This window comes from Coniosporium apollinis, assembly GCF_000281105.1.
Source record: "Coniosporium apollinis CBS 100218 chromosome Unknown supercont1.23, whole genome shotgun sequence".
In the NCBI taxonomy this organism is placed as follows: domain Eukaryota; kingdom Fungi; phylum Ascomycota; class Dothideomycetes; genus Coniosporium; species Coniosporium apollinis.
Window position 1 is genome coordinate 67918 of NW_006913285.1, and position 21199 is coordinate 89116.

Genomic DNA, 21199 nt, shown 5'->3' on the forward strand with positions numbered 1-21199 from the left:
TCGCATCGTGTTTGCGGTCGACTTTCCGTGGAGTGATTGGTGGTGTCATGGCGAGGTGAGCGGGATGTAGCCATGGGAGATGAAGCTCGAGAGTTATTGTTGAATAGCAGCTGCCGTTACTGACCTTAAGGCGGATGACAACGAAGGAGTGAACATTATGGGCCGGCGAGTTTGAATTCAGCGACTGCGCTCAGAATGGGCGATATTGAGACGAGACTTGTTGACTAGGAAGACATGGCTCTTGCAGACTCACAAACTCGACTACTATGCATTCGCGTCGTAAGTAACGCCAGTAATGAGATCGAAAGGTAACATGAACGTTGATCGGTGTGGAGACTCAGACGCTTCGCTGGCTAGATACGACCACAAACAAGCCTGTGAAGCGGAATGGCGGTCATAGACACAGAGCGATGTGCCTGAATCTTGCATCACGTCACAAGCAATTGGCAGATCTCTTCCTCATTCCCCCGCACAAGGCGGAAGACAACGATGAAAAGGTATTCGCGTCAGCTGGAGGCAGTGCAATACCAGCGACACGGTGGAAGGCGACGTACGCAAGCGCAGAGGCCGTCTTCCGAGTTGCAAAAATAAGTATAATCAATAAATGAGTCCGTAGACTCGTTTCAGAGATTAAACTGAAAAGCTGGAACGAGGTTAGCATTGTTCGTATTAATCTGAAGGCAGGGGTACTCACAACAGATACTACACTTGATCTAAGCCAAAAGGCAACTGTCATCACATTAGCAAATGAATTTTTTTCTCTGGAGAGGGGTACTTGCAGAGAGCTGGAAAAGAAGAAGGAAAACACGTTCAATGGACTCTCACGAGGCGATGAAGAAAGGCGAAACGGCGCTAGGCCAGTGTGGGCGCGTAAGCGAGTGTTTGCATGATTTGCACCAATTCGACATCTGATACTGACACTGCTGCGCAAAAGACAATTCACAGGTCTTCTTGGGCGTGCAACGGCCCAACTACGAGCAGACCAGACTGCCGTGGACGTTAAAACGGCTTCAATTACTGAAGGCTCCCGTTAATCTCGTAGATGATCACGCGTCTGCTTAAGCTGCTGTTGGTATTCCTCTCAACGGGAGGGATCACTCTCTTGCTGGGTCTTGAACGCTAGTGGCTGATTCCTTCTCAAGGAGTGGCTTTAGCATACACTACCGTTAACCTTCTCTAAAGGACAGCGGTACCCGTACGCCTGCACCTTGAAACGAGAAAACGTCAATTTCCTATGCAAATCCCTTGAAGCCTTAATCCCCAAGCCCGAAATTCTCATTGCATCAGTATTACTTCAACCTTCTTTTCTTCTCTCCGCTGGGCTCAGGGCTTAACGATACATTCACGGACAACCGTAATTAGCAACACGGAGAAGTGGCTAAACTATACAAGTGCTCTGGACAACACTACGCAGCCTCCAAGTCGCCGGGAAGCGAACAAGGCCGTCCGACTACTAGCCAATACATGTACCCCCACTTACCGGAAGACGTACAGGACCGGCCCCCCAGACCCGTTTGTTCGAAGAATCACCAACGATTCGCCAAGTTGGAAGTAAGAGCAATCTCTTCGCCTACAATTTTAAAGAAGGCATGATGCTGACGGCTATGGGTCATAACAGAACTCGACCCACGTACCTGGGACCACCCTGACGTTGAGGCAGCTGGGCAACAATTCGCGACGTCAAAGCCACTCCCGCCAACGGTGCGGGTGTGAACAACTTCACACTGCCAGCCGCAAGAGAATAAGCGGTCGTGATCACGATGACGCAAACAACAATCAAGACCCGGAAGTCTTACACATTCGGAAACTACAGGTTCTTGATACGCAGCGCCACAACGTGTGTTCTACGTGTACACCACCGTCTGTTCCTGCGAAATACCTGTAGGGAGTAACCGAAGCCTCCCACGGCCAGGACTGCGCGTAGCAAGCTTGAGTCAAGCAAAATCCCACACGATGTCGTTTCCCAGCTGCTTAGCAATATGGACCAGCGCCCAAAGACATCCTGCTGTCGTCTTCGTACGAAGGTTGTCTCCGTGCGAACGTTGTCTCTTTGGGCTCGTCCGTCACCAGTCAGAAAGATCACTCAGCACGATTTCGGCATCCGCAGTGACACGTTCTCGCCACAGCGGGCTTACGGCAGCCACCAGGCAACATCCAGTGGGGAAAGGCAGTCTGGCTGGCCAGGACTGATCGAAAGGTAAGTGTCACCAGACATGCTCCTCAGCCAACGTCGGGAGAACCACACGCTTACACTTCGTTGCAGGTTGGCACTATCACTAAGTCCTACGGTCCGGTGCCGTAGGGTCCGCGTAGGTCCCTGATAGGTTCTACTCACGATCTCTCGCTCATAACAGACAACGACCTGCTGCAAATCACAAATAGACCAGGAGTCGCAACCATCACTGGATGCGGTAGCTGTGCCGCCGTCATAGATGGCGAACCAATCTTTGTATCCAGACATACGGTCGGTACTCAGGTTTGGAAACGCCTGAAGGGACTGGTGTATCGGCGTCAACGCAGGCCGCCTTAGCAATTAGGATCCGAGTATCACTGAGACCGTAAACTACCAGCCCAAACCGCGTCGTTGTTGTGGCGAACCAACCACAATTCGGACTCCGCAACAGGCTTTTGGAGGAGCGTACTCTGTCTTGGAAGACCAACCGACCGGACTGCGAAGGCAGTACTGTTCTAGAGCTTTCAGTCCCGTACCAACGTCGTCTTCTCGAGACGGATAGCATCTTGCCAGATTGCCTTGGCGGCACGGCCTGAGGTTCTTTGGGACCGCGGGCTATTGAAGCAAACTGCTTCGCCGCTTTGGCGGACTAAACTCGGTGGGAACTGCGCGCAAGGCTTCTCGGACAGTGTCCTCTGCCTCGGCAAGCCAACGGATCAGACTGCTAAAGCGGTACTATTTCAGAACTTTCAAAGCCTGCTCTATCAGTGCCATTCAGTGGCACGTTGAGGCCAACGACCGGCCGGTGGTGGCAATTCATGCAGCATCAGTCAAGGGGTCATTTTGGCTTCCTCAGGAGATAGCAGAATCGAGGTCATATTCAAAATTGAGTCGATGCCTTCTGGTTACCCCAGTGTTTTCTGACGCCGGGATTAAACGAGTACTATCTCTTCCATCTCGCCCAGCGCCATGCCCTCCCCGTTCATGATGCCGTGAACATATGCATCGCCTATGAAATGAAACACTCTTTCGCCGTTCACCTCTTTCTGCCGCAAAATATAGGGCACCTTTCCGCCAGCCAGTATAGCTATCGTGTCACCAACTTCCGCATCCACGGGCGCGCTTCCGAGCCATTCGTGCTGCGCATCTGACATGAACAGCCTCCTCATATACATCGTGGACCCTAATCGGCTCACAAACGCTTGCCTTTCTAACATTGCGCGCTCACGTGATAGCCCCAGGGGTAGCAGCTCATCCACAGGCATTTTCCAGTACTCCCACCGGGTGTTGTAGAAAGAATGGTTCCACCAGGGCTCGGTTGTACTAGTGGATATTATGACGTTCGACTCGGAGGCAGATTTGAAGAAGTCTGGTACGATGGAGCCGCAGAAAGTCATCCAGAGCGCATCGCAATATGTAGTTTGGGAAGCGGCGCAGGCCGCCATGCTAACCCGGGGGTCGTACGCCGCGTTATTTGATACTGCAGGGAAGTCGCTCATTCCGGTGGCGCTACTGTGAGCAAAATCAAGTCCACCAGGATAGGAGCGATTCGGGAGGGTTTCGAGCATTGCAAAGTGCATTCCAGACTCGATGAACTCAACAACATCGTTTTTGCTCATGTCCTCGACAACAGCGCTACCCAGTCTAGCTATAGTTCCTAACGGCACGCCACGAACAGCCAATCTACCACGACCAGGTTGTCTGACATTGGCTGTACTCCCCACTGAAGAGTTGTATTCCCTGATGTTCACGAACCGATTGTAAGCGTTAGTTGAAATTCCGCGGTGCACTAGTGTGGCTGACCAGTCGGGCACCCAGGTAGGCAGGCCAGTAGGAATTCGTGTTGACAGGACGGTCGAGGAAGGAAGAACTTGACTGAGTACATCGAGGTTCTGATGGGTTTTGATATTATCGACGGTGAACTGCTCATAGACGAGAGGTACTGGAGTGTTATAGCCCGGCACGACATGAGGAGTATCACTAGCGATACTTAACAAACCGTAAATATGGTCTCGAGGGTCAGAGCAACGATGAGCCCTAAAAGTGGCTAGGAGATGCAAGATCTCAGCCTTATCCAGTTCGCCCGTACGTCGGAAAGTCAATGCCTTAGCGGACATGGCAAGGCCCCCTAACGCCGCAAAGCTGAACTCCTTACGATGGTGCCTGTTCATACACATACAAGTGGTTCTATGTGCAACGACGCATTTGACTATACGAAGCAACTCGTCCGTGGAGGACTGTCTGTTGCCACATATCAATTGATGGCTTTTGCCCAGAATCATTTCCTGGACGATCCAGAGACGTTTGAAGTATCGTCTACGAGAGAGTCTCCAAACGGCGTTGGCGTACTCGATCCCGGAAGTTCTAGGGTCAATACCGGGAGTCTCGTCAGGATCCCAATGAATCTCCGAGTCCTTTGGCCAGGTTTCAAACGCATCGAAAGCCAACGCACTGTCCTCGCTCTCTTCACCAAGCCAACATAGCACCACCGAGGCGGTCCGGAACACATCGCCCATTAAGAGAACTTGCTTCTGGCGCTCGAGTAAGTCTTTCTGGTTGATGCATACGGCATCGACCCACAGGACTCTCGGTCGATCATGATATCGCAGATGCCGAAGCGCCGCCTCTAGATTCGTAGTAACTTGATGGAGACCCCCTTGGAGGGTCATTGGCAGCATGACATCAGGGTCACCCCACACGTATGAGAGGGCTTCGTAGACAGGCTCATTGTCTAGCGAGACTGCTGATAGGCTGCAACGGATGTCGTCTGAGAACTCTCCTCCGGCGAGCGTTATCAGCCTTATCTCTCGGCGGCTTGGATCGAGCGGCTTGTACAAAGCAGATCGTAGGATGCGGCGGTTGGATGCGTGTGATGGGACGCGTGTCGACGAAGTCATGCAGCGGTCGGAAGGAGCGTGCGCATCTCCACTGGCGTTGGTGTTCGCGGTGGCAGCCGTTCGTCCGAGTTCTCCATACCTCTGCTGCGGAGGGCCGCGCGAATTCGATTGAGATCTATGCTGGGACCTAAGAATCATCGCGTGCTCGCTTCTCATGGCAGCCGTTCTCTTCCTTGTCTTGCATGGGACATCTTCCACGCGAGCGCGTTTGGCTGCTGATGCGTCGGCTGCAACAAGGCCCTGTGGAAGCTGCCCGGCTTGTCGTTTAGACATGTTGGAGAAGCGCAAGCAAACGAGAAGAAAACAGTGATCTCGATAGAGATGGAAGAAAAATGAAGACGGGCTGTGAGGGAACCCCATTCCGATGAGGCTGAGGCAGCGCTCCGCTGCGCCATGCGCATACATATGCACGAACGGGGACGAATAACACAGCCCATCACGGCCAACACCAAACACTCACTCCATATCCACTTCTGCTGCTATGTCGACTATGCAGCGCGTGAAAACTCAGGGCGAGTCGAGGCACGGACAACATAGGTTAATAGATCTAAGATATCGCGGTTCACGAAGTGCGAACTGGAAATCGTGGTCTAATCACGTGATTTGGAGTCCGTTCAGTTAAGAGATGAGATAGAGTAGTCAATAAGCCGAGCCTAAAAGTCTTTAGCAAAATATGGTATTATGATGGCGCTGCATTCAGCCGGCGGCGAGGACACTGATACGGCCTAATCTTAGTCTCAACCCGCCTTTCCAAGCCTGCAAGCAATCTAAATGCTTCGATAAGTCGACACTTGTTTCAGCTTCACATTGAATGCCATACGAGGCAGTATCGAAGCTGATCAAATTTTGGGATTGATCCATTGTTTGCCTGTGTTCACGATGATACACTGACAATCACGTGACTACATTACCCTTGCTGCCTGTGACAGGCTAGTGCGAACCACAGCCGTGCAGCATCCAAAGGTCTATGAGATACGCACTCTCGTTTACTGTATCAGTTTGTTCTCGACCCACAGCACGATCTTCGTGGTCGATGCCTGGATCGGCATCCTCACCACTCGCAGCCAGTTAGGGGAAGGAGACTCGGGTGGGAGCTATGTTGGGAACTGAGTGGCAGAAAGCCAGAAACGTACTCCCGCGCCCTTATTTGGTCATTTCTTGTGCCGTCTCATCAATTGGAGTTAATCGCACGTAGTTCAAATAGAGTAGATCAGCGACGGAAGCCATCGCGGGTGCCGGACCGGTGCAGCTCGGGCCGCTTGGCAGCCCTGGTCGATTTCTGTGCTTATTCCACCCCTTTTAATGAAGCAGCCCTTGTTCTGTAACCATCCACCTATCCCGAAAGGCAGCATTATGTCCACTGACATAGTCGCTCTCTCTGGGCCCGGGGCAGAAGATGCCCGTGAGGAGCAGGTGAGATTTTCTCGGGGTTTCATCTTGACGTTACCTTACCGTATCCTACAGAGCCCTCAACTCGTACCCGCACCAACTTTAGGCCGCAAACGCAAGGCTGCCACAATGAGCGAGCACGGTGGCGTCGACAACCTTGATGATGCTGTCGCAGCTTTCACGACGAACATCATGCTTTCGGCTTGTGTTGCTTGGGCAGAAAATCCTCCAAAAGATCATTCCTTACCGTCTTGTCTGGAAAAGTTGGATCGCATCACCAAAGAGTTGGGGCATAGAAAACGCAAACGCCAGCGCGAGCTGGCAGCACGTGGCGCGGATGAAGCTCAAGAAGCGGACACGGAAGTTAAGGAGGACGGCTCTGGCTGGGACAGCCGGATGAGAAACTTGGAAGCACGCTCCGAGGAGTTGGACAGGGAGAAGATCCAGGTCCTCGAAGAAATAGCAGAGGCAGCAGAAGAGCGCGCGAAACAAGCACTAGATTCGCTCACGACGGAGATCGAAGCCAAGCGGAGATTGGTTGAGATATTTGGAAGGCAGGTCGCTGAGACGGTACCTTCACTCAACAAATTCGAGGCGAAGTTCCGGGAACAAAGCAAAGAGCTGGACCGCATTATAGATAAACCATAATCTCTGAGGACACGACACCGCAGATGTGGAAAGCCAAGGAAATATGGGCGATGCCCACGGCGTGTTTATATATCCGGCATGCAGCTGAGGCGGCGATCGAGCTGGAATTACAACTACATTCGTGGTAAGGCTTCTAAATCGAGTTCACGTTCACAACGCTGACAAGATGCGTAGCAGCCAGCAGCTAGAACACTTTGACATTTGTGGTTACGACTCTTGTTTGTTTTGTATCTGTAACAGCTGCCATCTTCCCCGGCCAATGGTTTCAATAGGTACACGCCTCAGCCACCTTTCTGGATTGTCGTTCAACCTAACTTTCCTCACTGAGGTAAAGCACAACAGTCTGCTAGAGCACTGGGTTCAGCGCCTTGTCAATCTGACGCAGTGTGTGGTCCGTGGATCCGCCTCTTCATCGAATGGCAAATCTCCTAGCAGCGCCATACTCCGGATCCAGCTCACAGTGCGAGAAAGAGAATCCTGCTCCGACTCATCCTTCTGTCCTCCGTACCAGACACTGTTGATCTTCCCGTTCTTCTCAGCGTGTTCGATCAGCTTGACCTGATTCACCAGCATCACATCCTTGCGCCTAGCATCAGCCGATGGAGTGCCCGCATCGCAGTCCCAGATGATGAGGTGTTTCCCTTGCCCAGCGCTAGACTTCACGAGCGCGGCACCCCAGTAGTGCCAGGGTCGTTTGGCCCACTCCGCATCGCCTACGGGTGAGCCGACCCGAGTGTTGAACAATGCAAGCCAGGCAGCGGGTTTCTTCGGCTTTGGAGCTGTCCAGAGAATTTCGTAGGTGTCGTGATCGGCCTTGTCTGGGAAATGTTTCAACGCGTTCTTCTTGGTGGCTGCCGTTGGGAAGGAGATGACGCGGATGTGGATGTAAGGCGCGTTGGTGATGTCGGCGATTTGACTGAGGTCGCCTTGCGGATTAGGTACCAATACGGGCGGATCTGGTGGCGTGTCCATGTCTAGTTGTGAACACCTCTTGAACCCGAAAGCGACGGCTGCTCTTTTTCTTAGAAGTCTCTGGTCACTGAAGCTCTTGACACCTGGTCTTGATACGTAGTCACTGTGATCAGTCTGGACTGGAGGCGATGTTTTTGTCAGTGCGGATGCGTCTTGGTCGATACGAAGGTGGGTAGGTTTGCTGAATTGTAGAAAGGAGTGCAATAATCAGCGACGGTCATGCAGCATAAGAAAACTTAGATATAGAGCGATTAACAAAGCGATAAGCAAACAACAAGCGACTTCTGTCACATACACGTGAATGCTAGGATCTGCAAGATATTGATTGCAACAAGGTGCGCGTTGTGAATGGTTGCATCTGTTGTTCGATGCTTGGTCCCGAGGGAGATAGGCTTTGAAGTTGGGCCGTACGTCGCTCTATCCAGCAGCATTCATCATGTTAGAAATAGAGCATCGAGGTCGTCATCCGAGGCAGTCGTAGCTCGCAGGCAGAGCGGTGAATCATGAGCAGTACAGACCTAGAGAGAGTAGCGCTCTTTGGCTACGCCTTAACTAGGCTCTCTATTTGCTGCTTGTTTTCCTCTTCCCAAATGATGGCCTGGATATGAGATACTGCTATCACAAGACTACTATCGCCCCCATCCCTCTTCAAGCACTTCAACAACGTCCACATTATTCTATGTCATCTGAATCGGCTCCGCAATACGTCCAGTTCTGTTGACGGCATCCTCAACCGCCCGCAGAGTCAACTCCGTCCAGTTCTCGACAAGACGCGGAAGCAGCGCGGTGTCGAATTGTAGGCTGACATTCGGAAGAACCAGAGCGATGCGCCTGCAACCGCGAACTGCGCATCAGCTTCGGCAACTAAGACATCAAAAACTTCTTCCCTGCGGGGTTTCGCAGTCTCGCAGCAATGCCAAGCGTGATCTGCGTTATGCTGTCCAGAGTCTGGATCGAGATTGCGGTGCAAGGGACAGGACCCCAAAAACCTTGCGTACCATCCTACTCTGAACACTGCGATGGCTTTGTAAGGGTTGAGGTGTTGACCAGGAATCGGTGCTGGAGTTTCGTTTTGCCGCGAAGCTTGGTTGCGGCAACGTCGTCGAGCCTGCTTACCTACCTACCTACCTCCCTACCTACAGGGCCTTGAAGCTGCAATCGTCTGTAGTTGGCCGCATCGCTGGTCGTATGCGGTGAGATTTAGCTTGTGAGTTGGAACGACGCAGTTATCAGTGCGAGGTGCTGGCAGAGTGCGTCGAGAACTCATGCATTCGCAGTTGATGCGGGCTTGTCGTATGCTGACGACCAGCTACGAGCTCGTCTAACTTATATCAACTGTTAGTCGCCTGGAGAGCCGGAGATTCACGTTCTCCCAATCTATCTTATCCCCCGCTATGGCCTACAAATACCGTGCACTGGATCCAAGCAAGAGGGAAATCCGCGTTCTTTCCTTCCCTCCTGCGGAGCTCGAGGATCCCGAAGCTCGATGTGACATCGTCCATCTAAGCCTTGACGATCGACCCCGATATCATGCGTTGTCATATGTTTGGGGGGAGCTAGAACCGACACGTAGTCTCTTCGTGGACGGTTGTCGAGTGGATGTGAGGCCGAACCTCTTCACTGCTCTTCACCATTTACGAGATGCAATCCCAGGAGAGTACTTATGGGTCGACGCTCTATGTATTAACCAGATGGACAAAGATGAACGCAGCTCCCAGATCAAGATCATGGGCGATATCTATAGGGGCGCCGAGAAGACTCTTGTCTGGCTAGGCGAAGAAGGAGATGGCAGCCATTTAGCGATGGACCTCTTATCATCTGTGACTAGCGCCGGGCTTCAAGACCTTTTTGAGAACCCATCCAGAAACGCGTCTCTGGAACAGTCCTGGGTCGCCCTGCAGATCCTCTTCCGCCGCCCTTACTGGAGCCGCGTATGGGTACTCCAAGAGATACTTTTGTCCCATCCCACCAAAATCTTTTGCGGCAACTGCACCTGCGAGTGGGAAAATGTGCAGATGCTCCTCGACCCCGACAATTTCAAAAAGTTCAATTTATGTTCGCATTCCGCACGTAAGGCGCTGCTGAGCCGCACCACGCTTCCCAAGCTCCTTGTCGAAATAATCCACCGGCGGCAACGGGGCGAGCAGTCTAGGCTCTTGAATTATCTAATTCTTAGCCGTCAGCGCTCTGCAACCGAGCCTCACGATCACGTCTACGGTGTGCTGGGGTTGGTTGATCAGGAAATACTGACGGCGGACTACAACGAGGCTGTAGAAGCCGTGTATAAGAACGTTGTCAAGCGGCTGATCAATCTGGACGGGAATCTGGATGTGCTTAGTGCGTGCTGCGAGACCAGTCCGACTGCAGAACAGGAGCATGCACCTCACGGGCCATCGGATTTGGTCACTTCATCCAGGCCTGGCCAAGAATCAGGGAATTATGCTCACGCCGCTCGTCCGTCATGGGTTCCACAGTGGTGCGTACGGTTTGAGGAAGATTACCAAGCCTTCCCGCTCTGCAGTGGGCCCTGCAAAGCCAGCGGCGACGAAAAGCCACAGATCCAATACCTACAGAGTGACCAGGTGATGCAAGTCCGCGGCATCGCTATCGATTCGATAGCATTCGTATCACCTGACCTTCAAACAACCCGCTGGCCGCAAGTCAGCGAAGACTGGTCCGCCTGGTCCGGCTACATCCATCCCACCAACCCGTACGGCGATGTCGAAGAGCAGCGCGAGGCGTTCCTTAGCACGCTCCATCTAGGCCTTTACGACAAGAACAACCCCCGCAAAGGCGACGGCTCGGAGCTCTTCTTTGACAAGGCCGTGCGCCGGACTGGCAACGGCGTTACCGAAGAGGATACTGGAGGAAGGACTTTCGGAACCGCGGGGCGCAGGTTCTTCGGCACGCGGACGGGATACATGGGCCGTGGGCTTCATGACGTGCGGGTCGGAGATCTAGTGGTTGTGCTGCTTGGGGGCAAGGCACCGTTTGTACTCCGTGAGGGCGGGATGAAGAATGAGTTGTTGCTTGTGGGAGAATGCTGTGAGTACTCCCAAACCGTTTGCAACGTCCGAGTCTTGCAAGTTGTGCTTACTTACGTGACAGACGTACATGGAATTATGAACGGCGAGGCTATGCAGGGTGTAAGAGATGGGGCGAGAGTGCTACAAGACTTTTGCTTGGTTTAAATGCTTTGGGTTTGTATATGTCCAGAGTCCCTGACGACAAATTGTAGCTAGGTTGCTGGTGGAGAAGCCCCGGAGCTAGGGTGATAACGCACTAACGGACCTCCTCAGAGCTTTACACTCATGCTGGTAATATTCAGTGTTGGGCTGTTGCAGAAAGTATCTACTGTTACTGTCGCTTGCAAAACGTAGGCCCGTCTGGAGCGAACCTCAGCAACACCCCCCCCCCCCCCCCTTTCAATGTCTAAACACAAACTACGTACTGCGCCCATTTCGAAGTCTATGGTTTGAAGCAGTCAAATGATAGAGCAAAGCTGCCAAAATCCGTACTACGAAAAAAATAGGTTCGATGATGATTAACGGCTGTGTTACATTGTCGAAGTGTCTTGAAAACCACGTGTCTCAATGGTGGTGAATTTAGTTAGGTAGCATTGCTCGGTGCGGGACAGCCACTGGCGATCTTCATCGCGTCGTCCCCTGTACTTCTCTACTCAGGCTTGGGCTCGTGATGATCTGGATGGCGTGGGAGAGTTTATGACAGGCATTGAGATATTCGACTAGCGTTTGTTCTCGGTGCCACTCTCTGCTCTCTTCTCACAAACCAGCCATTGAGACAACTCACGCGATACAAATAGAGGTCATAATTACCTGGGATAGTGAGAAGGACATGTTCAGCGCTTTCACAAAGATGGAAGTGCCTGATGACTTTGTTATGAAGAAGACAGTCAGGCTATTGCTATCGTTATGAGCGCTGCCGTATGACCAGTCGCTTACCCAGCTACAATGACGCCGGGCACTACGCCGGGCACTACGCCCTTCGATTTAGAGTGAGCAAAGTTTAGTAGACGCATGGGTCTATCGTCGCTATTACAGCTGGAATCTTGAGCTCAGACCGACGTACAGTTGCCTCACACTATCTCCCACTTCCCCTTCCACTCATCCTCCATATCTTCCAGTATCTCCATTGCCTCCTCCTTGGCCCCCGCCTCCCCAAATGCCACGAAGAACGTGTCAAACTCGTTTTCGCCCATCTCTCCTCTCTCCTCTAACTCTGTTCTCATCAACCCGTACAGCTCCCAGGCCTTCCTCCGGCCCTCCTCCCCGCCCACCCTCAACCACGCCCGTAACACAGGCATCCTGCCCCTCGGGTCTCTGTCCGGCTGCATCTTCCAAAGCTCATCCATGATCTCTTCGGCTCGTCCTACGTCTCCCAGCAGCGCGTGCATTCGCAGACCAAGCTGCAAGAACTCTGCTCTTCCACTGCTCTCTCCTGATTCTCCGGTCGTACCGCTGTCGCTTCCAGCGGCCTCATCGGTATTCCCGTCACGCCGTGATCGTTGCGCCGCGTATTGCTCTTCCCATTTCCTCAGCGCACCCTCCTGTGCGCCCTCATCGCCCGTAATAAACTCTCCTTCCAGTGCCAACAGCCACTGCGCCGTCGTCAGTTCCCGTCCAACAGACTGCATATCATCAACCAGCACCTTCGCGTGCGCCAACGCGAGCGGATTCTCCGGTCCGGCGGCCGTCTGCGTCGTCCAAAGCAGTGACCACAGTTTCTCCGGCAGCGCCTCAAGAAAAGCCTCGGGATATCGCCTCTTGGCCCTGGCATAGCATCTCCAAAGCTGCTTCCTCACAGGCATCGGCACCGTCGCTTCCGCCTCTTCTCCAGCCCCGACAGCCCCAGACAATGTCCCTGCCTCCGGCAACGCAAACGCAGCATCTCTAACCGCCTCCTCAAACTTCCTGACCGCGCCCCCCTCCCGTCTCCCCACGCCCCTGACCCTCCCAACCCTCAGCTCTCTAGCCCTCTCCCGCCGTTCCTTCAGCGCCCTCGCTACCCGTTCGCGCTCTTCCCCCTTCAGTGGCCCCAACAACGCTTCATCCGCCAGCCGCGAAGCCGAGGAGAGCGTGTCCCCCGTCTCGGCGCCCAAGGCGCGGATCTCGGCGGCGAGTTTCGCCGCTTCGGCTGTGTCGGGGGGCGCGGAGAGGGGGCGGCGTGGGGACTGGGGCGAGTGGAGGTCTTGCTCGAACCATTTTATTGAGGAATCGTTGTTGTTATCGGCCTCGGAGGGGAGGGAGCGCGAGCCAGGGTGCGGGTGGTGGGTGGTGGGTGTTGTGGTTAGCGGACGGGAAGGGCGGAAGGCGGTAGATGGACGATAGCGGGACGGCCTTTTGGCGAAGCTGCGGAGGAGAGGGAGGACGGGTATGGTGGATGTTGTGGGCGGCATGGTTGGTATGATGGACGGATGAGCATGATGATGGGTGTAAGAATATCTGAGACCTGACTCGCACATGCACGTGACTCCGTGCTCCCAGCGCGACGCGGATCAGGATCCGACAAACAGCTTGCGACGGCAACTCATGTCTTACACCTCTCTCATCAAAGAGAGTCGACTGAGACAGTTGCACCTTGCTTTAGAACAATGTAAGACACATGTATATCACAGCACTATATTACATGTACCTGCCATCTCAATCCTCAAGCACTCTCAGTCTTTCATTTCCATGCGAAGTTTCTTCCTTTTCTTAGCTCATACACTCTAGCAACACATTTCTTAGGAAGATACGCGGCGACCTTTTCAGAATCCTGTTCATAGGCTCGCACATTTCTCAATCCTCTTACGTGCCCTCACCGGATCAGTACTTGCATAGTCTTGCACGATGGTGGTGAAGATTGCCACCTCTGCGAGCCTTCGTGCTTGCACTCAGCATAAGCGGACCATGACAGCGACACTGAGAACTGCGCGTTGTCAATGAGGCCCGCCGTTCTCACATTCTCGGTATACAATGCCGACAAAGGCTTTGTATGCACACACTGTGCGAGAACAAAGCCATTATCCCTGGCCAACTTTCACTCATCCCACCAATTTCACCCCTCTGAGTATACATCACAATGCGACCACAACTATATAACATGCACGCTTTCTCCCAGAGTTTTGTTCTCCAAAACCGTACCTCTTTCCAACCGAATCGAAATGGCACCAATCACCCGAAGTCAGTCGGTCCCTGCAAAGGCCCCCACGACCGCGAAAACCAACGCTTTCGAAGAGGAGTATGAGAGGGTTTGCGTACTCGGCAGTGGCGGCGAAGGCACGACGGTCTTGTGCAGGCACAAGACGTCGAGCCGTAAGGTCGTCGCTAAGATGGTACGCCATAGCGCACCCGGTAAGTTGCCCCGCGAAGCCGAAATTCTGAAGGACATACGGCCTAACGATCACATCGTCAGCTACTTCGGGGTGTTCAACGAGGCACCTTCCCCTTCAGAAGCGACGATCCTACTTGAGGATTGCAGAGGCGGTGACCTCCAAGCCTTGCAGTGGGAGTTCGAACTAAATGACGAGTGCATACCAGAGCCGTTCATCAGGCATGTATTCCTGCAGCTGAGCCAGGCCTTGGCCTTCTTGCACTCTGGAGACGGCACTTCCGACCCAGACAGGCGTCCTCTGGTCCACAGAGATATCAAGCCTGCCAACGTGCTGCTGCTGGAGAAGTACGTCCCTGGCGGGCCGTTCCCGTCCATCAAGCTGGCGGACTTCGGACACGCCGCCTATTTTACGCCTGACCAAGACGAGAAGGCGTATGCCTTCACCGGTGGCAGCAGGGATTGGCAGCCGCCGGAGCGGCCTGTGGCAACCCCCGCGGGAGACGTGTGGAGTGTCGGTGCCATCGTGCACTCGCTGGCTTTGGGTCGCCCGCCCATCGCCGATGTCAACAAATTCCGGGACGCGCACTCGAATGCCAAGGAGATCGACCGGGACAACCCAAGGTACTTCCGTGATGTCCTGCCCCGAGAAGTGACGCCGATCTGCGCGGTTGAGGGGAAGGAGTACGCGGGTACTTTCGGCGACCATGCATGCTCCAATACCCTCAACTCCTGGATGATGCAGGCGCTGGCGAGGCATCCGAAGGACAGGATGAGCAGCCTGAAGCTGAGTATCCTTCTCGGAGTTGAGGTCAGCTCAGGCAGGGTTGTGGACAACTCCTAGTGGCGCAGGTAGACAGGTTGGTTTGGCCATCCGAGTCGGTCCGTCTAAGGGCTTCAACACACGTAGGCATGGAAGGTACTTGCAGCGAAACTCGTCAAAGGAAAAGTAAAGTAGATCTGCGCGCTGGCCGGGCGGAGATCGTTTTGGAGAATATGGGTATTGTGTATTTCCCGCGGGCTAAGATTTCGGACGCTGGACGCGCTGGCGGATGCCACGGAAAGGGCGAACTGTGCAGATCTCTGTGATGCTCTCAGAGTTTTCCTTGGTTAGACCCTTCAATAGCAGTGTAATGAAAATTCATCCTCTTGTGCTCTTTCCGCAGCTAGACTAACACATTGTGACCATGACTGAAAGAAGTGATTTATTCCAATGCACAACCGAATGCCGCTGAGATTGAAAATATGATGCGTAGCCGATACTGCGTTACTCTGAGACTCGGTGGAGAGCTTAAGCGCCGCGCTGGAGTTGTAGGTATTAAAAGGCGCCGAAAATGAAAGTTGGAGCGACGCGGACCTTGCGATTAGACTACCAGAGGAGGTGGGAGATTCTCATCTTGTCCGCATTACAGCCTTCCTTCAACTCGGAGCTCGACTACAGCCTTATTGGTGCACGACTCGGCCATCCGACTAGGTTCAGCCCCAATCTTGGTCGATTGCGCCTCGCTGCATGATTGCAGTAGTGTTACCACCGCCTCGTCTCGTCGCCCCCAACGACCAGGCTCCTGTGCCCGCATCAGCGGCGTCTTATCCTCCCTATCTTTAGCGTTCGGGTCGGCGCTCTTCGCGAGCAGTAGCTGGACCATTCCCTTCCGCCCGTTTTCCGCCGCCCACGAAAGCGGCGTCCGCATGTCTCTATCACAGGAGTTTATGCGAGCCCCTTTCGCGAGTAGCAGTTTGGCCACTTCCTCGTGCCCCGCTGCCGCTGCACAGGATAGCGGCGTTATAAGATGGTTATCTTCAGCATCTGGATCGGCCCCATACGCAAGCAGTAGCTTGACCGTTTCCTTACGTCCGAGTTCCGCAGCCAGCAACTGCGGCGTCCGACCATGTATATTCTTGACCTCCAGGTTAGCGCCATATTCCAACAAAATCCGGATTATCGCGTCGTGACCGTGTTCAGCCGCCTCCGTTAATGCAGTGTCACCATATCCATCGCTTGGGTTTGGGTCAGCCCCATGTTCAAGCAACAGCTGGACCGGCACCTCGTCCCCCCACTTTGCTGCTTCCATTAATGGTGTCCGACCATGGATATTGACGGTGTTCACATTGGCCCCTCTTTGAAGTAGTAGCTTAGTGACCGCCTGGTGCCCATATAATGTAGCGACGTACAACGGAGTCCGATTAGACGAGTCCTTAAGCTCTAGCAGCAGCTGGACCAGTACCTCGTCCCCCCTCTCTATTGCTTCCATTAATAATGTCCGACTATAGATATTGGCGGTGTTCACGTCGGGCCCTCTTCGGAGTAGTAGCGCAACAACCGCCTGTTGCCCACCTGCTGCAGCGACGCACAGCGGAGTCTGATCATCCTCTTTCTCGGGTTTCAGATGAGCGCCCATATCCAGTGATAGCTTGACCACCGCCTCGAGCCCGTTCTTTGAAGTTGCCGATAGTGTAGACCGTCCCCAGGCATTCATGAATTCAGTACTAGCGCCCGCATCAAGTACCGCCTTGACTGGGACCCTGTAGCCCATCCTTAGGCGCTTCATGGTTTGTTCATTACAGTCAAAGATTTCGACGTCAAACCCCTCCCTGAGCAGCAGCTCAACCACCGCCTCGAGTCCGAGGTACGCCCCAACATGCAGATCTGTCCAACGCGGGGGCCAGGGCCAGGGGACAGCCCCTCGGCCCCCTCCCCAGTAGATGCCGAACCAGGTCTCAAATCTTTTTGTTTGTGTGCGACAGTTTACTAGGGCAAGTTTTGTAAGCTCGTTGTCGTGCTGTGTAGCTTGGAAATGACTAGCCCAATTCCTCGCTGCATAGTCCAAGAACTTGTGCCAAGAGAGATATTCGTTCAACAGTTCATCCGGCCGTTTCTTCTCTTCTGCGGTTGAAGGCCATTCTCCTATGCTGATACACAGTGGGCCCGAGTTTTCAAAGTCGGACAACGTGAGATACCGGAGGCAGGCTGCTGCTAAAAGGCGGTCTGAGTTTTGTTGTCCGAAGGAGTGTTTCCATCCCATAGCCTGCTCCTGAGATCCGGATGAGCTCAATAAAAATTCTTTCGCCGTCTGATGAACGAGATATATCCTATCGTCAATGATCCTTACAAAGAGTCCAGAGAGGCCTCTTATAGCCTGATCTAGTTGCGGCTCCAAGTCTTCCGCAAGATCGCTTTCCGACTTATGCTTGGGGCTGATTGCAAGTGCGATGTTCATCTCTTCTAGAGAGAGAGGCCTAGCAGCCCCAAGGATCAGATGAAGCAGCTTCGTAACATAGTCTCTGTCGGGTCCCTCAGGAGCCGCTTTGGTAAGAATCTTCTCGTACACTGCATCCAGACCTTCCGGTAAAGTATCAATCAGGTTCTGCAGTGCATGTTTCGAGCCTCTCGGGCTGCGCTCGAGCAGCTCAAGAATGAGTGACACCCAGAGGAATGTCCGGTCCGCCGACGCCAAGAGATTTGTCTCCAGTTCACATTGCATTTGCTCAGACATACTCCCGCTTCTGCCGATGCGACGGATCTTGCTCCGAACAACAAGTTCGATGTCATGATCAATCGTATTCAGCTCGAGTTCGGCTTTCAATCTGATCGCTGGAAGTGTTGCAAAGCCTCGTTCGATCTCGAGGTACGGTCGGCCAGTCACCAAAATTTTAAGACCTCTGTTCTGAGTGGTTTCCGCGGAGTGAAAGCGAACAAATGAGTCCATGAGCTGGTGCCGGCTGCGAAATTCACATTCGTCTAGGGCGTCAATGATGCACACGATGTTACCAGCAGGACGATCCTTTGCCGTCGCAATTAAGATGTTCCACAACGTTCCCAGCTCCTCCACAAATCTTTCAGACTTTTTGTCATGCTCGGCCATGGCGTGTTTGACAAGATGCCTCTCGGCAACATAGATTTGATGAAGCAGAGCTCGTAAAGCATTGATGGCACTCTTCTGCTCTTCGTTGTCGTCTTTGAAGAAGAAGTAGCAGACAATGTCAGCTGATGCTTGTGTCCGGGGGGTTTCGTTGAGCATGTCAATCAGGTATGCTGCCAGAACAGATTTTCCGCAGCCCGGATCTGCGGACAACCACAGCAAGCTTGATTGTTGTGCTTGAGACCAGTTTTGGTACTTCGGATGTTGCAGAAACCACTGGCAAGTACCATCCTCTCGCTGTGGTATTCGATCCTTGTGCGAATGGTAATCTGAGTTGTACAAGAGCTGAATGCATCTCTTATGGTCATCACCTACAGGCGCTGGGTGGGACGGCCGTCAGCTCAATCTTTAAACCTTCTTACTAGTGCTGAGCGGTAGTGGGGGTAGCTCACGTCCGTAATTGTTGATCGGACCTAAGAAGCAGTGAGTCAGCAGATTCCTCAAGAAGATGCAATGGAACTATAAGCAATCCTGAGCGTGACTGGATGCAACCTTTGGCAGCCTGTCTAGTACATGGGTATACCTTGGCATTGACATCCGTGATCCTTTTCAAGGTCGTGTCGCGTGCCTGCGACCGAGGATTCCAGACCCTCGTGATCAGGACAGCACAAATGATTTGAGAGGAAAGAAGTCGACCATACCCACGTGTGTTGTACCAGAGAAAGTCTGCTGGCCGTATACAGCCGTCCCATCAGCCGTAACATCCCCGTCATGGCGGATTGCGCTTTCTACGAAGGCGTATTCTCGAGGATCCGTCCCACAAGGCTCAGTATCTCCGCTGGCTTCCGCAAAAGTGCGCTTCCGAGAGCCCCTTTCAGCCATTCACAAGTACTTTCTCCAGTACGTCGCTCTTACTTCCGGTAGAAAATGAAGATTCGGAGTCGGTTGTAAGGGTTGTAGATAGTCTTGTGGTTTGCCGGACGAAGGATGTCGTTCTTCTCAGCCTCATGCAGCTTCGACTCGGCCCCCACGTCTTGGACTCAGCTGACTGAACGCGACAACTCAGCCGCACGCCCGCCAAGAACTGCGCAATCGAACTTCCGGCCGTCTCGCTTATTGTCAGCAATATCAGAGGATCTTGCTGAGTTCGTAGTGCCAGGGGATTACTGTGTCACAGCATGGCCCCTTCCCCCTTCAAGAAAAGGAGAGATAAGGTGGAGGAGGCAACAGCGGAGGCTGAAGCACTGCCCTCACCGAGGAACCTTCCGGTCGTAGTCGGGCCGAATCAACCTTTGGAAGTAGCGTTGCGATCGAGGTGAACCCCTGTACTGTCGTTTGACAATAAAAGATTGCAAGTAACAAGCATTAGATCTTTAGCCGAAAGAGACCCGACAGAAGACGAGTACGGTCTTAAGATATTGCACGACCCTCAGGGCGCGGCAATAGAGTGAGTGGTTCGTATAACATAGTTACTGGCCTTGATTGTTAACGGACCGGAGAGCACATTGAAATTAAGTTCTGCTATTGCTTCCACCTATCGCTAACCAAATACAGCATCATCTTCATTCACGGCTTGACGGGTAACCGCGAGAGCACGTGGACGAGGAAGAGCGGAAAACACAGGTGCTTCTGGCCAGAAGATCTTCTCCCGACCGACATTGAGAACGCCCGCATCGCAACCTGGGGCTACGATGCGGACGTCATCCGCAAGACCCCATTCCGCGTGGTATCAACCAACACTTTGCAACAGCATGCCGACAGTCTTTGTACAGACCTTGCTAACTTACGAGCGCATGGCACACGGGTGCGTACCATAAGCGTCCAGCTACGGATACTGCGACTGACATGAGTTAACGGACAAGACGCGCCCGATCATATTCGTCGTACACAGCCTAGGAGGGCTTGTCTGCAAAGCAGTAAGACCCCCTACGTGCCCGATTCTCAAAGCTCGCCGCTGACCGAACGTTGTGGAAAGGCGTTACTGCACTCCGCGGAAGCCCGAACCATGGAAAACGCTCATATCAGAGAGATAGCTGAGAGCAGTTACGGTGTTCTTTTCATGGGTACACCTCACCAAGGCTCATCTCAGGCGGGATGGGGTAGCATGTTAGCCTCGCTCCTCGGCTACATGAAACAGGACAATGCCGATATCGTCCGGGGTTTGGAAAAGGAAGCGCCCGAGCTTGCGGAACTGCAGCGACGATTCTACAATCTGCTTGCAAGCCGCATTGAGGAACGCCGTCCGCTCAACATCAGCTGCTGCTTCGAAGAGCTGCCGGTACCAGTGCTGGGTATGGTAAGTAGACTCCCGGTCATGCCTCGAACCGGAGAGGCCTTCTCACTTACAGCGAATCCACCACTACAGATAGTGCCGTCCTCGTCCGCAGAAATGGACGGTTACAAGGCCATCCCGATCCACGCAAACCACATGGACATGACGAAGTTCGGAAGTGATGACAGTCTTGGATACATCAGGGTACTTGGAGAGCTGCGGAGATGGATTGAAGCTGCCACATCGAAGCGCGATGCAGATGCTGAAGAAGTGAGTCCAATCCTGGTCAGTGAATTCCTGGCTAATCTTGTTATTGTAACAGAAGAGCGAAAAGGAGTCAAGTCCGACGCCAGTGGCCCGGAATCGCTCAATTACCCATCATGGAGATGTTTACGGTGGAGGAACTGCTCTGTACGGTAGCCAGAGCTTTACTGGCACAACTAACATCGGTCCGTCAAAGCTCACCTCGATGCAACGAAATGACACTGAAAAGCTTACTGTGATATCTAGGCGGAACACACACTCACGACCCCAGATAACCCCTGTCGTACCAGCTGTGGCCAGTGGGTTCGTACAGGCAGCTTTCTACTCCAACCGTTTTGCAACTGGAGGTCACAGATTTCTCGCAAGCGTTGCGCCCGACGCGGAAGTGGAACGA

At 53.3% G+C, this 21199-nt stretch overlaps 8 protein-coding genes across 8 annotated transcripts; 4 read left to right on the top strand and 4 right to left on the bottom strand.

Annotated features, from left to right (window-relative positions):
- Positions 1 to 3105: 3105 nt before the first annotated feature.
- W97_05005 (uncharacterized protein) lies at positions 3106 to 5343 on the bottom strand (the record flags this gene model as incomplete). Its single annotated transcript, XM_007782893.1, has 1 exon — positions 3106 to 5343. The coding sequence occupies one exon, from the start codon at positions 5341 to 5343 to the stop codon at positions 3106 to 3108; it is 2238 nt and encodes a 745-aa protein (XP_007781083.1).
- A 1080-nt stretch (positions 5344 to 6423) lies between these two features.
- On the top strand, positions 6424 to 7107 carry W97_05006 (uncharacterized protein; the record flags this gene model as incomplete). Its single annotated transcript, XM_007782894.1, has 2 exons — positions 6424 to 6483; positions 6535 to 7107. 2 exons carry the CDS (start codon positions 6424 to 6426, stop codon positions 7105 to 7107), a joined length of 633 nt encoding a protein of 210 aa, XP_007781084.1.
- Positions 7108 to 7467: 360 nt separating this feature from the next.
- Positions 7468 to 8079, bottom strand: W97_05007 (uncharacterized protein; the record flags this gene model as incomplete). The annotated part of the gene is made up of 1 exon (XM_007782895.1): positions 7468 to 8079. One exon carries the CDS (start codon positions 8077 to 8079, stop codon positions 7468 to 7470), a length of 612 nt encoding a protein of 203 aa, XP_007781085.1.
- A 1394-nt stretch (positions 8080 to 9473) lies between these two features.
- Positions 9474 to 11270, top strand: W97_05008 (uncharacterized protein; the record flags this gene model as incomplete). Its single annotated transcript, XM_007782896.1, has 2 exons — positions 9474 to 11124; positions 11188 to 11270. The coding sequence occupies 2 exons, from the start codon at positions 9474 to 9476 to the stop codon at positions 11268 to 11270; spliced, it is 1734 nt and encodes a 577-aa protein (XP_007781086.1).
- A 905-nt stretch (positions 11271 to 12175) lies between these two features.
- On the bottom strand, positions 12176 to 13495 carry W97_05009 (uncharacterized protein; the record flags this gene model as incomplete). The annotated part of the gene is made up of 1 exon (XM_007782897.1): positions 12176 to 13495. The coding sequence occupies one exon, from the start codon at positions 13493 to 13495 to the stop codon at positions 12176 to 12178; it is 1320 nt and encodes a 439-aa protein (XP_007781087.1).
- Positions 13496 to 14242: 747 nt separating this feature from the next.
- W97_05010 (STE protein kinase) lies at positions 14243 to 15253 on the top strand (the record flags this gene model as incomplete). The annotated part of the gene is made up of 1 exon (XM_007782898.1): positions 14243 to 15253. One exon carries the CDS (start codon positions 14243 to 14245, stop codon positions 15251 to 15253), a length of 1011 nt encoding a protein of 336 aa, XP_007781088.1.
- A 562-nt stretch (positions 15254 to 15815) lies between these two features.
- W97_05011 (uncharacterized protein) lies at positions 15816 to 18428 on the bottom strand (the record flags this gene model as incomplete). The annotated part of the gene is made up of 1 exon (XM_007782899.1): positions 15816 to 18428. One exon carries the CDS (start codon positions 18426 to 18428, stop codon positions 15816 to 15818), a length of 2613 nt encoding a protein of 870 aa, XP_007781089.1.
- Positions 18429 to 19447: 1019 nt separating this feature from the next.
- W97_05012 (uncharacterized protein) lies at positions 19448 to 20961 on the top strand (the record flags this gene model as incomplete). Its single annotated transcript, XM_007782900.1, has 6 exons — positions 19448 to 19584; positions 19639 to 19716; positions 19824 to 20073; positions 20132 to 20185; positions 20245 to 20565; positions 20635 to 20961. The coding sequence occupies 6 exons, from the start codon at positions 19448 to 19450 to the stop codon at positions 20959 to 20961; spliced, it is 1167 nt and encodes a 388-aa protein (XP_007781090.1).
- Between the last annotated feature and the right edge of the window lie 238 nt (positions 20962 to 21199).